At 41.9% G+C, this 14119-nt stretch overlaps 1 protein-coding gene and 1 pseudogene across 6 annotated transcripts in view; both read left to right on the forward strand.

The window, feature by feature from the left end:
* Positions 1–4700, forward strand: part of furina (furin (paired basic amino acid cleaving enzyme) a) — a 62150-nt gene extending 57450 nt beyond the window's left edge. For all 6 annotated transcript variants that reach the window (XM_088334588.1, XM_088334591.1, XM_088334587.1 and 3 more), the window contains one exon: positions 518–4700. In XM_088334588.1, the coding sequence (XP_088190714.1) occupies positions 518–1128 (611 nt within the window). In that variant the 3' untranslated portion in view covers positions 1129–4700. The remainder of the gene's footprint in view (positions 1–517) is intronic.
* A 4129-nt stretch (positions 4701–8829) lies between these two features.
* Positions 8830–14119, forward strand: part of LOC148367587 (tyrosine-protein kinase Fes/Fps-like) — a 44970-nt pseudogene continuing 39680 nt past the window's right edge.

The following is a 14119-nucleotide window of genomic DNA, read 5'->3' on the forward strand; positions in this document are numbered from 1 at the left end:
TGATTTCCATGCATCTTATTGTCTGGTGCGCCTTATATACAGTGTCGTGACAAAGTATTTGCCTCCTTTCTGAAGTGTTTTTTGCATATTTATCACTCCCAAAGGTTTTTGATCATCAAATCAATTTTAATATCACATAGAGACAACCCAGTGAAATACAACGGCAGTTTCTAAATGTTCATTCAGTTTAAGGTACAAGAAAATCCAGGCCTGTCTGGCCCTATGTAAACATTTTTTTACAGAGGCTGCAAATAAAATGTAATTGGCATTTTATGTTAATAACAATCAAAAAAATCTTGACTCTTTAGAATCTGAAGCCTTTGTGAGTGATAAATATGCAAAAAAGCAGAATAAAAGGGGGGCTGGCATTTCATGGCACTGAATGAAAAAAATATTGAAAAAACTATTTTTGGGGTGGTGCGCCTTCTAATCCGGTGCGCCTTATAGTGCAGAAAATACGTTACATTGCTATGTTTCTTAAGCTTATTTGGGTTTGCTTTGTGTTTTTGTATTTTAGAGTGTAATCCCAGCTACTACCTCTTCATGCAAAACTGTGTGAAAGAATGTCCATCAGGCTACGCTGTTGGCTCGCTGCCCCTCAACTACACAGTCGGCAACAACATCTCTCCAGCCTACGTCTCCGCCTGCATGCCGTGCCTGCCACCGTGCCTGACTTGTAGCAGGCTAAGTGCCGAGGCCTGCCTGTCCTGCCCGCCTCACAGATCGCTCAATACCATCCCTGGCACGTGCGATCGCATCACCCAGTACATGCGCGAGTCCCCCGGTAGCTTCATGGTGGGCCAGGGGGACGCTAGCTCGACTCCCCAGCTCAACTCCAAGTTGCCCACCACCGTGGCCGTCGTCAGCTGCATGGCCATCATAGCCGTCTTTGCCGGCGTTTTCCTCGTGTTGCAAATGCGTTCGGGCGCCTTCATTAAGCTCCCGTCCCTGGAAGCTGGCTCCGGGGGCCTGGCCGGAAGCTTCAGCCTGGGCGCGAACAGGGTCGTGTCGTACCGCGGCATCCCCACGGTGTGGGGGGATGACGGTGCCAACACAGACTCGGAAAATGACGAGTTTGACGTCCAAAATGAGAGAACTGCCTTTATTAAAACACAAAGTGCTCTTTAATACATTCCCTTTTAAAAAGAATCAAAAATCCTCACCGTTAATTTGGGGGTCATCCTGGGCTTGGTGTTTTTGTCCTCATTGTCTCTGGTTTTATCTTTCATTATGACTTGGGCCACAAATTCTGTGGGTTATCATCATTAGTCATTGGCTACTTGACAGCTATTAGATCCGGATGGTGTCTACCGTATTTGTTTGTGTATAACACGCCTTTTCTTTACCTATAAAACCCCCTTTAAAGTAAGGGTTGCGCGTTATACATGAGGTTTCGATCGTAATGAGATATGAACACGATGCTCAACCACTGGACTACCATTAATAGAAAATAATTTAAAGGCATTCGTTTATCTATATTACAATGACAATAAATGTTTCACAATGCTTCGAGTAGGAGTCTAATTTATTGTCATTGTAACATGTAAAATGCACAAAGCAATCCTTCACTGGAACCGTGGTTAAACATAGTGTGATAATTGCATAAAACTCAATGTTTTTGCATGTGTCGCGCATACCACTGGGAGTCCATTGATTATAGTTCAGCACTTTTATAAAGGCCACCTGGGTTCAAAGGCCGTTGTATCCAAGAGTGAAAAATAAAATTGAGTAAAGAGGAGTCAACAAACATTTTAAACCTATTTCAAATAAACAATTAGGTGTGGTCGTTGTACACAAATAATACGGTATTTTTCTCTCAATCTGGCTTTCTTACACTTAAAAGACATTTTTATTTTGGTTTTCTTTTTCCCCTTCCTTCTTATATCAGTCTCTGTGCAGTAGCCGGATGAGATTCTTTTGGAATGAAAAACACAAGCGTGTCAGTGACTACATCCAACACGTAGTGTTAAAGCGGAAATCACCCCAATGAATTATATTTATGTATGGTCGTCCCAAGTTTAGACTTAGTGTTTTGATAATTTTGTTGAGTGAACATCAATACACCTGTTTTTAATCAATCTCACGACACGGCCATTTTCTTCTACTGTCCACTGAAAATGACATCAAAATTGCCCAAGGTTCAACTATCGGCCAATCAGAGTTCATTTGAAGCTGGACCACGATTGGTCCTTCTCATAGTTCTAAGTAAACAAGTTGATTTTGCTGTTTAATTTATATTCCATGAATGCAGTTATAACCAGAATGCTATGGTTTGATTAGTAGGTGATCATAGAACCTGTTTTACAAACTTGTATTTGGGTTGACTTCCGCTTTAAGTCTCACAAGTGAATCTTTTTGTATCATATCTGGTCCATTTTTTTAATCAGGAAAGCTGATTATGAAAAGTCTTTTTTCGTTGAAAGTATCAACATCCCAAATGTCTCGTTAGCTACCTATCACAAACTTGTCATCTGTGTCTGGTGTTGGATTTCTTCGCACCTCTTTACAGATGTGTCTTTTCATTGCAACGCGAGCCAAGCTTGGTTTCCCACGGCTGTCAAAATCAAGTGAAATAAAATTCACGAGCCTCAAATGTTTTCTAACCTCGGAGCCTTCACACAATAAAATGTCCAAGCTGAAAAAAAAGGAGAAAAGAGTTACCTGATCAAGCGGCAGCGGAGAAGCTGTTACTTGTGATTCATCCGCTGAAGGAATGGTCTCGTTCCCAATGCTTCAATCCATTCCCTTGGTCCACGCATATTAGCACTACAAAGACAAATTCCACACGTCTCAAATTAGCAGTGACACTAATGTACTTGTCTGTGTCATTTAGTGTGAGAGGAGAATTTACATATTTCTCTGGGAACAATTTTAATCGCTGCTGCCTCTTTTCCAAGCTGAAGTAAAACTGCACTTCATCATCTCTGAATCACATCTAAATCTAAGCGTTTGTCTTTTGTGAGCTCTTCCAAGAACGTGAGTCTATTCTCACTGATTTCAGCAGACTTTTTTGGGGTGGGTCACGCCTCATTGAAAGGATCTTTTAAAGTCTTTGTTTCTCCAGGGCTGCATTTTTAAATCGATCAAATAGAAAATTGAAATAGCCCTTTTTACGAGCTTCATGGAAATGACTCCCCTCCACCTGGCACTCAAACGCTGCTGAGAGAGGTTGTCATGATGGTGACGACATGCATACAAAAGTGCAGCTGCTCACCCTTTCTATCTACCTCTCATCACTGAGCAGGCTTCCAAGCTGGAAGCAGTCTGGAAATATGAAGTGGAAGCCGCGTTTTATTTGATTTTTACGATTCCGCGTCAAAAGATCCCCTTTATTATCGACATTCACAGGCAGGGCTTTAAACTCTCGTTTTTCAAAACAGAGACAGGTCAAAGGATGGACTTTTCGTTCCCTATGGCCGGCAGTTGCTGGTGTGTAAAATCGAAATAGCTCGCTGGATGTTGCGCTTTTTGTACTCCCTTCCTGCCTTGTTGGTTCCTCTAGTGGTTTGATTCCTTTTGGTGTGGCGCTGACAATCAATTTCCCTGTTAAGAGAGCAAGAGGCAGGCAGAGGGAAAAAAATCTATTGAAAGCTTGTGGAAAAAACCTCCCGCTAAGTCTCTTTAGGCTGATTTGCAGATGTGATTGCAAAGGTGCTCATCTTTCGTGTGGCTGCACATGACTGATCGTGGATGCACATTTGTTTCTGTTGACATTTAGGCTTGGTACTAATTTTAAAACGCGATTCTAGCGAAAGTGGAAAATAAGCATTACATGCTGTTACGGTGGCAAAATGACTTCCTAGACGGCTATTATGACTACTGTGTTGGGTTGATTTTGTTATTTTAGATAACAAATGAAGCCGCTGCAATTTTCAAGACGTTTGGCCAAATGCTTGCTGCAGACTCTAAAGCAAATACTAAAAAGTCGCACTGGTGGACTATAGACTAAACAGAATTTTCACAAGTACAGGCCAGGGATGTCAAATCTGCAGCCTGCGGCCCGCATCAAGCCAGCCAAGGGTTTGAATTTAGCCCACGAGAGAACGCTGAGAAGTTTGACATCCCTGATAGAGGCGGCCACTGACTCCGTTAATATTTGACTTGGTTTAATGCTAAATTGTGCTTTCCGACTATTTGAGACATACAAATGGACTTCCACTCTCTTTTGTAATTGCAATCAAAAAGAAGCTTGTAGGCTGATTATAAGAAGCAATATGTTGGCAGAACCAAAGACAATCACGTCCGTTTTGTTAATATTTCTCACCCATCTCATGTTAATCCTCTCTCGCAAAGTTCTCTTTATTTTGTGTATGTGTTTGATTGCACTTGAGTGTTGCAACATTATTGTTGAGCTGCTGTGAAGGAAGGCGCTAGAATGTAACCCAACTTCTTAAACTTAAGGGCTGAAATCAATTCTGCTCACGTCCTTACGCGCACACACTTGGTCAGTAAACATGAAATGTGCTCCGGGGCAACTTCCTTGTGAGGTCCCACAGTCCCTTAAAGGTGTGTGATTATGAATACTGTATACAGATGACTTTGCTTACCTGGGACACATTCAAAAGAAGGCCTATTTTTGTACTATTTGAATGGTGCAGTGTAATTTTCATGTAATTTAAAGATTATTTGTTCTTGGTTTCTTTTTATTTAATTGATGTAAACTATAGATTCTACTAAAATAAAAATCTATGCAAATTTGATTGTGTTGAATTATTTCACTGCTCAAGTAGATTGTGCACTTGTGTGGAGTTTTTATTGAATTAGTTCATTTTGTCTCTGGACATGTTTTATAGAACGTGACCTGGATCAGTGTTTTTCAACCCTTTTTGAACCAAGGTACACTTTGATTTATAAAAAAGTTCCGAGGCACACCCTCCGTCGAAAATGTTTGAAAATGAAGTTGTGTCAAATATTTCACTGTACTTCCTCATAAGCAGATAATTAGTATTTAAAAAGAAGAAAATAATACTTAAAATAAAAAAGAATGATGTGCTTTTTTTGTGTTATATTTTTTTACAGTGCAATCTTAAACTGCTTTGTTAAACAAATTAAGGTATTAAATGTACTGTGCTACCTCATGAGCAGATGATGATTACTATATAAAAATTATATAAAAATCTACTGCCACCTACAGATATGGATGACTATTACAGTTCCTCGTCTGAAGATAGCAAAAATACTGAATAATGGCCTGACTTTTTTGAAAGATAAAATTGGGCAAATTCCAGTGGCACACTAGTGTGCCCCGGCACACTGGTTAAAAAACACTGACCTAGATTGTTTTCCAACCTATTTGGAGCTAAGGCAAACTTTTTTTTTTTCTTTTTTAATTGAAATGTCGAAGCACACCGTCCTTTGTCATTTATTATTATTATTTTTTTAAAGGGTACCAGCACTAGTTTCATGTGTGTGCTTTAAAAGCTTATATTGTCTGAAATACCAGTATACAGTTATTCTCACAGTTTGAGGTCACTGAGGCTCAGGAAGTAATGTGGGTAATTCCTTTCGGTTTATTTTTGCTGTCATTTTGGATTTTCCTTTTTTTTTAACCTGCTTTACAAGTTTTTCTATATTTTTGGTCTGTTTACAGAAAGATTGCATGGACACACTTGAATTGAGCAAAAGTATCTGCCACTGGAACATTTTTTCACTACGTTCTAACTACTGGTATTTTATTACTTTTTTAAATTATATATAATAAATAAAATGAGAAAAATTATGTGCCATATTTTTTGATACATTATTTTTTAAAATATATCATGCTTTTGCAATGCAATCTTAAACAGCTTTTCAAACAAAATAAATTATTGAAAATACTGTACTACCTCATGAGCACATAATCAGTATATAAAAAAGTGAGCTGCTGCAAACTACTGTTATGAATGTTATAGTTCCTTGAATGATAACTGGACGAAAGCTATGCTATTGAGAGATGGCATGCTTTTTTTTCCCCAGAAATACGATTTGACAATTTCCAGTGGCAGACTAGACAAGATCTCACTGAACACTAGTGTGCCCCCAGTACACTGGTTGAAAAACACTGACCTAGATATTAAGGTTCGTACAGGTGCTTGGAATTCTTAAAAATGCTTGAATTTCAACGGTGTTTATTAGGATTCAAAATTGATATAATTTCGGGTGAAGTAATTGCTTGAAATTGTTGCCATATTTTAAAAGTAGTCTGCATGTAGGTTTTAGATCAGGGGATAGTGTATACTAATAGTCTGTAGTTTGCAATAACCTGTGGTTTGTGCAGCCCTTTGAGACTCCTTGTGATAAAGGGTTATAAAAATAAACATGACTTGACTTAAAAATGATGCAGACACTGCTCTCTGGTGGCTTCGCTTTTCCTTTGTATTTCTTCTTTCCTCGTGATTAACGGCAGCTGGCATTAGTTTCTATGACATTCTCCCATTATGCGACATCCCCCCTCATGGCTAGCGCCCAAGATGACAAGTAAATGCTAACAGGGCACTATGAAATGTGTATTCGCGCAAGGACTAAGTATCAATCGAGGACATTTATTGTGGGCTATTCAAAAAGTTGAGGCAGTGTTTTCTACTGGTAAATATTATGGTTAGTACTTCATGCAACTGAATATGTGAGCAAAATATAAGTGTCATTTTCCCCAAAACTTTTATGGGAGAGAGATTTGTCTCCAAAACAAATATATTCGCGATGTAATCAACATATGTCTTTCTAAATGCATTCACAAAATTAAAAATTGCATATGTAAATAGTAAATATATGTGTGGCTCTGTAAAATTCATGATTCAAACAGGGTTTTTTAATGGTATGGGAGAAATTGGAAAATTGGCTTGAAAAGTCTTAAAATTTGGCCATGAAAAAGGTGTTCGAACCTTGGAGATGGCTTCCTCTTCTCCCTACATCTTGTTTGATTCACCTCATTCACTCCAAATGATTTGATTTATCGGTGGTGTAATTATGACTTACTGTCAAGTGTGTCATAAATTTAAAAAAAATCACACAGTTGCTCTATGCCTGGCAATAAAGCAAACAGGCTCTCTCGATAAAAGATTTTTTAATAAAACAATAAAAGTAATGTTTGTAGATGTACTCTGCCTTGACCAACAACCATTAGAGTTTGAGCCAGGCTGTTTTGTTATTCTACAAATGATAAATAGTGCTTTCAGATAAATGATGCTTACATCATCCCCCCATCATACAAATTGAACTGCCAATAATCTGTTCTTGTTTACCAAATAATTTTTGTTGTTGTGTGTCCCACTTACAAAAAATACCATCACACACTGAATACAATATTAATATCCACACACTTTCGTAACATTGTAATGTAAATAAAAGGGTATCATGCTCTCTATGGCGTATGCACCCTAGCCACATGGAGGCAGTAGAGTACCAAAATCCAGCCATTAAGTGACATCGCCTTAACCCAATAAGCCATGGTATTGTTTAAGGGTCTTTGCTGAGGACAAAGAATACATGCTTTTGACTTCACGTGTTGTCTGTCTACATATGTTCTTCTACTGATTGTGTTGTTAAAATATCTGTAAAACAAATGCTATTCTGATGCCAGCCAATGGCATTTTTTATAATGTCAGCATCAGGCTAAACAGAATGTTAATCAAAGTCAAACTTTTGGCGTTTGTTTTTAAAAGTTGTCTACAAACTTCTCTTTTCAATAAATCATATATGTACCAATAGATTTATTTTTTTGAAGTAGAGCAATTCTGCTGGTTGGTTGATTTTCATTGACACCTAATTTGTTTTTAGTTTAATTGTTTATTTTTAAAAAAAGTTCAATAAAATACCTTTCTTGTTATTAAGAATTTCTCACAAAACAGGAAAAAAGTGTTGACTTTCCAAAAATACCAAGGTAATCCCGTTATTTCTGTGTTTTCATTGTAAAATACCCTTCAGGGAGGTCCAGGGGTGGGCGAGTGTCAGGGATTTCCAGTTGCGTCCCGCGCTGCTGGGCTGGGAATAGCTAGTTGTCCCCGCCGGGTTTTCACCGGGCACCAGGCTGGCTCTCCAGTGGGAGCTGCTGACGGGGTGGCATTGGTGTGCCCGGGTGCTACTGGGGCCCCAGGGAGTTGGTTGGGTCTGGTAATGGGAGGGGATGCTGCCTTCTTGGGCCCCTGGGATTTGTGCATGTTAAACTTCCCCCACACTAGCACCTACCATGATTCGTGAGATTATTATTATTATTATTATTATTATTATTTCTCAGAAGATAGATACTGATGTTTGTGGGTAACAATCTGCCTCTGCTAGTACCCTTCTCGTTAGTTTTGGAATATAGGCATAAAGAAAAAGGATCTTGCAAACCAGGGGAAGACGACGAGCTTGCCTGTCCCCACCACCTCAAATTATTTGCTCCTATTTGTTCAGAGTGCTGAGTTGATGTAGATGGAATCAGGTGCTACATCTACTATCCACCTCTGCAGGTTTTCTGACTACTTGAATAAGCTATGATTCAAAAATACATGGTAATGGCCAAAGCCTTATCAAGAGTTATACTAAACAGCAAAAATGCACACACACACACACACACACACACATGCACAAAAAAGGAGAAATGAAAATAATGATGAATGGTCACTGATCAGATACACTGAGCTCCAAAAAAAAAAAACAAAATGTGAAATCAGACATGCAGACAAACACTCCAGTAGAATGGGGAAGCGCTGCCTTAAATGAACCTGAAGCAGGAAAGTAGTGACTTTCCACGATGCAGCTGCTGCGAAAACACATCACTTTGTTTCTGTTTGACTAAACTGCAAGAACACAAAAAGCATGTGCAGGGTGCTCGATCTCTATAGCCAATTAGCCGCTGAAAATCTCAAGATGGGCTTTGCAGAAGCCCTGCAATGCCCCGAGGCCCACGTGGCTGTGCTTAGGCTGCTGCACTCGAAGCTGCGAAATGATGGAGGTCATGAAGAAAGTGGATGAGCCAGCGGGCCAAGAGTGACTGAGTTTTCCGTGCAAATCCGCCACATGGCCAAGGTAGCAGACAAGCAGCCTGCAGCTGCCGTGGACCACATCAGCTAGATCGGCAAGGTCAGCCCACACACATTCAGTCTTGTCTTTTGATTTGGAATATAATCATCCGTAATCATTGGAATGTCAGGGATTTATTGGCGGGGTGTCTTGAAAACAAATCAATCCGGCGTTAGCAGTATTCCATGACATTTTACTTTGGCCGTAAACCTCTGCTGGGATTGGCATTAAATACCTTCATTATGATCAATTTTATTAGTCATATCTTTAATTTGCACCTGCAAGTGAAGCAAAAAATCAACCATTGGAGTGCTTGCATCTCACAAATCTTTTAGCTCGGCTGCTTATACCGGAGTAGTTTTCTGATGACTTGATTTTTACTCACTTGATTTGAAAATAAAATCTGTACTTGTCACGTAATGGAGGAGGACCTAAAAGCAGGGAAGCTAGAACAGAGACAAGTCTGCTCAAAAAGAGGGATGGTAATTAAATAGCAAAATGAGATACAGAGCAACAACCAATCACAAAACAACAAAATGTCCAAACAAAACCAAACCTGATGAAAGTGTAAGACAGCAAAAATGAAATGGACCAGGCGACCAGAATAACAATGGTAAAGATCTGACCCAGTGTGCTGTCCAAGCAGTCAATATAAAGTCCTGGGATGATTAGAAACAGGTGTGGGGAGATCAGGCACGAATGTGTCCAGTCCCACACTCGGTAAGCGCCCTCTGAAGGAAGGTGGTGTGCCAGATCGTGACAGTACTTTCTACTTTATTTTTCAACATAAGATTACTTCAACTGTGAAATATGTATTAGTACAAAGATAATGTATAAAAAATTGTTATTTTTTTCATGGGCCGTGCAAAATTGAGGTAGCCTTTCTCAATCCTAAATTGTAATGGGAAGAACTTCCTGGAACTAAAAAGGTTAGCTACATATTACCCTCATATTTACCCAAAACCTATATGTGGAGAGTGTCACGGTTGCCATGGCGCCCAATTGGCCCCACCCGTATGGCGCCAGCTGCGGCTCGTTGACAGATTGGCTTCCCTTCTATTCAAGCTCAGTGCTCTCACTCGCCCAGATCCGCCTCTTCCTCATAAATTGCCGACTAATATTTGACCTACAGCCATGCAGCTTTGTGAACGAAAAGACGAAGGTGGCTTATGTAATAAATCATTTGACTGGAAGAGGGTCCGAGGTCCTCCAATGGGGGCACGATTCTCGCCTGTCTTGCCATCCAGGGTCGGCTCGGACCCACAGTTTCTTGTCCCGACGTTTTTGGTGGCCTTCCATGGCCAATGATGTACGGGAATATGTCTCAGCCTGTCAAGTGTATGCCCAGAACAAAGCCTCTCACCAACGTCCGGCCAGTCTGTTACATCCCCTACCGGTTCCCCGCCGGCCGTGGTCTCATATCGCCTTGGACTTTGTGACGGGATTGCCAGTATCTGAGGGGATGACGACCGTACTTACTATCGTGGACCGGTTCAGTAAGATGGTCCATTTCGTGGCACTACCCAAGCTCCCCTCCGCCAAGGAAACCGCGTTGGTAGTTCAGCAACATGTATTCCGCCTCCATGGTTCTCTCAGGACGTTGTCTCTGACCGGGGTCCCCAATTCTCGTCCGTTTTTTGGAAGGAGTTCTGTCGTCTGCTGGGTGCCTCAGTTAGCCTCTCATCGGGGTTCCACCCTCAATCCAACGGTCAATCAGAGCGAGTTAACCAGGATCTGGAAACAGCACTTCGCTGTATGGTCTCTCGTGAACCGTTGTCTTGGGCTCTGCAATTGGCATGGGTGGAGTATGCCCACAATTCTCTGGTTCGCTCCTCCACGGGTATGCCCCCTTTCCAGTGCGTATATGGCTACCAGCCTCCTATGTTCCCTAGCCAGGAAGTGGAAGTCTCCTGCCCATCAGCTACAGCAAACGCACACCGCTGTCGGCGAACCTGGGCTCGTGCCCGGGCCACACTCCTTCGGGCAGGCAAGGCTCATTCAGTCGGGGCTAATCGACGGAGGAGTCCTGCTCCGAATTACCATGTGGGCCAGAGTGTTTGGCTTTCTTCCGCTGATCTACCACTGAGGGTTGAGTCGAGGAAACTGGCTCCTCGATATCTAGGCCCGTTTCCTATTGAAAGGATTATCAACTCCTCAGCAGTCCGTCTCCGCCTACCAAGGTCTATGAGAGTGCACCCCACGTTTCATGTCTCCGGAATCAAGCCTGTCAGCCAGAGCCCGTTGGCACCCATACCACCTCCTCCCCCGGCTCCGCGCCTTCTGGACGGGGAGCCTATCTACACGGTGCGCCGCCTGCTCCGCTCCCGACACAGGGGTCGGGGGTTCCAGTACTTGGTCGACTGGGAGGGATACGGTCCGGAGGAGAGATCATGGGTCCCCAGCGGGCAGATCCTGGACCGATCTCTCGTGGCGGAGTTCCATCGATTACATCCAGACCAACCAGCGCCGTGGTCGTCCTCGTGGGTCCGGCGCTGCTACTCTTCCACCTGCGGACCCACCCGCTGCCGCCCCTCCGGAGGCTGACGATGGGGTGTCCGTCCATTCGGAGGAATTCTGAGAGGTACTGTGCTGTTACATAGATCTCCGTTTACCTGTGGAATTTCTTTTTTTTTTTTCTGTTCTAATCGACGGATTGTTTATCCGTTCCTGGGGATCGCCGGTATGGTGTTTGTGGACCTTCTGTGGCTCGTCGGACGACTACTGGACGCACTATTTTGGATTATCGGTGACGTATTTTTTTGGGGGGGATTACTTGTGACTTGCCTATGACTTTTTGTTCCCTTGGATTACCTGTGTTTCCCTGTGACGTGTCTTGGATTATTTTTTTTTCCTGGGGGACTTCTGGAGCCGTCCCTTGAGGGGGGGGTTCTGTCGTGATTACCTAATTGGAGTCACCTGGGGTAATCATCTGGCGCGCTGGAGTGCGCTTCCTGATTGGATAGTGTTCCCCACTTAAGCTGTCAGCGTCCAGAGATGGACGTTCGAGTGTACTCCTCGTATCTCTGAGTGTGACTCCAACATACAAGGTACCCACGATTTCTCTTGCCTGATTGATGCCTGACCGATTTCTGTTACAAGTTTTACGATCTACTCTCCCGCCCCGGCCACCGACTTACCCGCTACGTTGCACCTTACGCTTTTCATCACGGAGCTGCCGTTCCGCCCGAAGAGGCTTTCGACCAGCAAGAGCCGACGTCCCAAGCCTGTTCCAACGATCCTTGTCAATAAAAACTCTGAAACTGACGCAATTGGATCCGAGTGTCCGTTCTGGTTCATGACACCTAGTTAGCAAAAGTAAATCGTAATGGTTTTCTTGCTTCCCTGCCGTCAGTGATTGGGGTCTCTGGTGTCTCAGACGGACCTCCTGAGCCAGCAGGTGAGGTGGCATTCTGAAGAACTGCAGAGCGGTCCCGTCAGCAAAATGGCGATGGTCATCCAAAGCAAGCAACGGCTATGCAAAAACTACACAGAGCATCCAAATATTGATGTTGTCAATACTGAGATAGAACTTGGATCGGATCGATATTATGATCTTGGGATTGATACATTGTTCTGCTTACAATTATTACTATTATGAGTGGGCAATGCTGGGAGATCTTTTTAGTATCGATCCCATTGAAGTAAATACGTCGTAGTATATCAATTGGAATAGTGCTTGAAAATGTCATGAACATTGAATAATTGAAGCCTCCCTTCAGTGAGGTATCGCTCAATAGCAGCAATCTAATCCAGGTACCGATAATATCGATATTTGGCTTGGTCTGCCCACTCCTAATCACTATGATAATTTTGTTAGTGCGTCGTAAGCAGTGTTGGGAATAACGCCGTCACAAATAAAAACGGTACTCAACAGAATTATTCTTTCAGTAACGGGGTATTCTAACTAATTACTTTTTCCGGCGGTACTGTGACTGACGGTCAAAAGCGGTGTTGGCGTGCCCCTGCAAAACTGTCGGTTTTCCGCTCTCCTCCCAGTTGTTTACGTCATGTCTTTTCAGAACATGTCACCATTTAGATAGCGACTACCATATAGTTTGATAGCAATTACGAATACAGCCTTTACTAATGCTGTCGTCATTGCCGCAACAACCAACTAGTGTCGTTCCAGAACGAAACGTCTCTATGAGCCGGCTCTTGGAAGTGAACAAAGGATGCCAGCTCCCCACCAATCAACAGCTTATATCATCCAAGACGCCTTTTTTCTCTTTTTTAGTCAATATACATTTTTGGGAGCTATTCTGTGTTGTTCTCTAAATTTGCTGAGCATAAAAAACGTTCAAATTGCTTTGTATTTTATCCTTTTCTTTGTGGATTCATCAATATTTTTTTTTTTTCCCCCTGTGATTTTTAGTGTTAATGTGTTTGTATAAAAACGTAAAGTTTTATTTCTTGTTTTAACGCTCTTCTTTCTTTTTGTTATTGTAATGTTTCTATCTTTTTCCATTTAATTTATTCAACTCACTTTATATTGTTCACTGCTGATTTGATATTTGATTATATTTTTGACCGTTTATATTTCTTGCACTTCAAGTGTAGGATAAATCTGTTGGTGGTGATATGCAATCAATATTACAAGGTTCTATACCACAACTACCTGTCTGTTCTTCTCTATTAAACTGATTCAATTATCGCTCAGAAAATTTTAAATTCTTTGACATAAGAAGACTTCTTTTTGGAGTAACAGAAATAGTTATTTTCCCTGGTAACTAGTTACTTTTGTTAGAAACCAGTACAGGATCAGGACCCGAACGCGTGACTTCACACAAACCTTTTATTTTACGGAAAATGGGGAGTCATGCACGTTGGGCAGCGGTCAGGCGTGGAGAGACAGGAAGCCAGAGACCGACGAGATCGATTCCAATTGCCCGAGTTGATATCGGACAGATGGGGTTGATACCGGACAGGACAGACAGGATAGAAAATAAATCAGGATATTGAAAGTTAACGGGAGAAACTAGACAGGAACAAAAACTGGAGAAAATAATAAACAGGACAAAAATAGCCGGAAACAAAACTGGAAACCGAAACCAAACAGGACAAAATAAACAGGAACAATACCGGACAGGAAATACCAACAGGAGCAGGACCAAGTCAAAACCCACGTCTTGCTTGGCAG

This window comes from Urocampus carinirostris, chromosome 4 (genome assembly GCF_059441175.1).
Source record: "Urocampus carinirostris isolate Australia breed hairy pipefish chromosome 4, RoL_Ucar_1.0, whole genome shotgun sequence".
NCBI lineage: Eukaryota > Metazoa > Chordata > Actinopteri > Syngnathiformes > Syngnathidae > Urocampus > Urocampus carinirostris.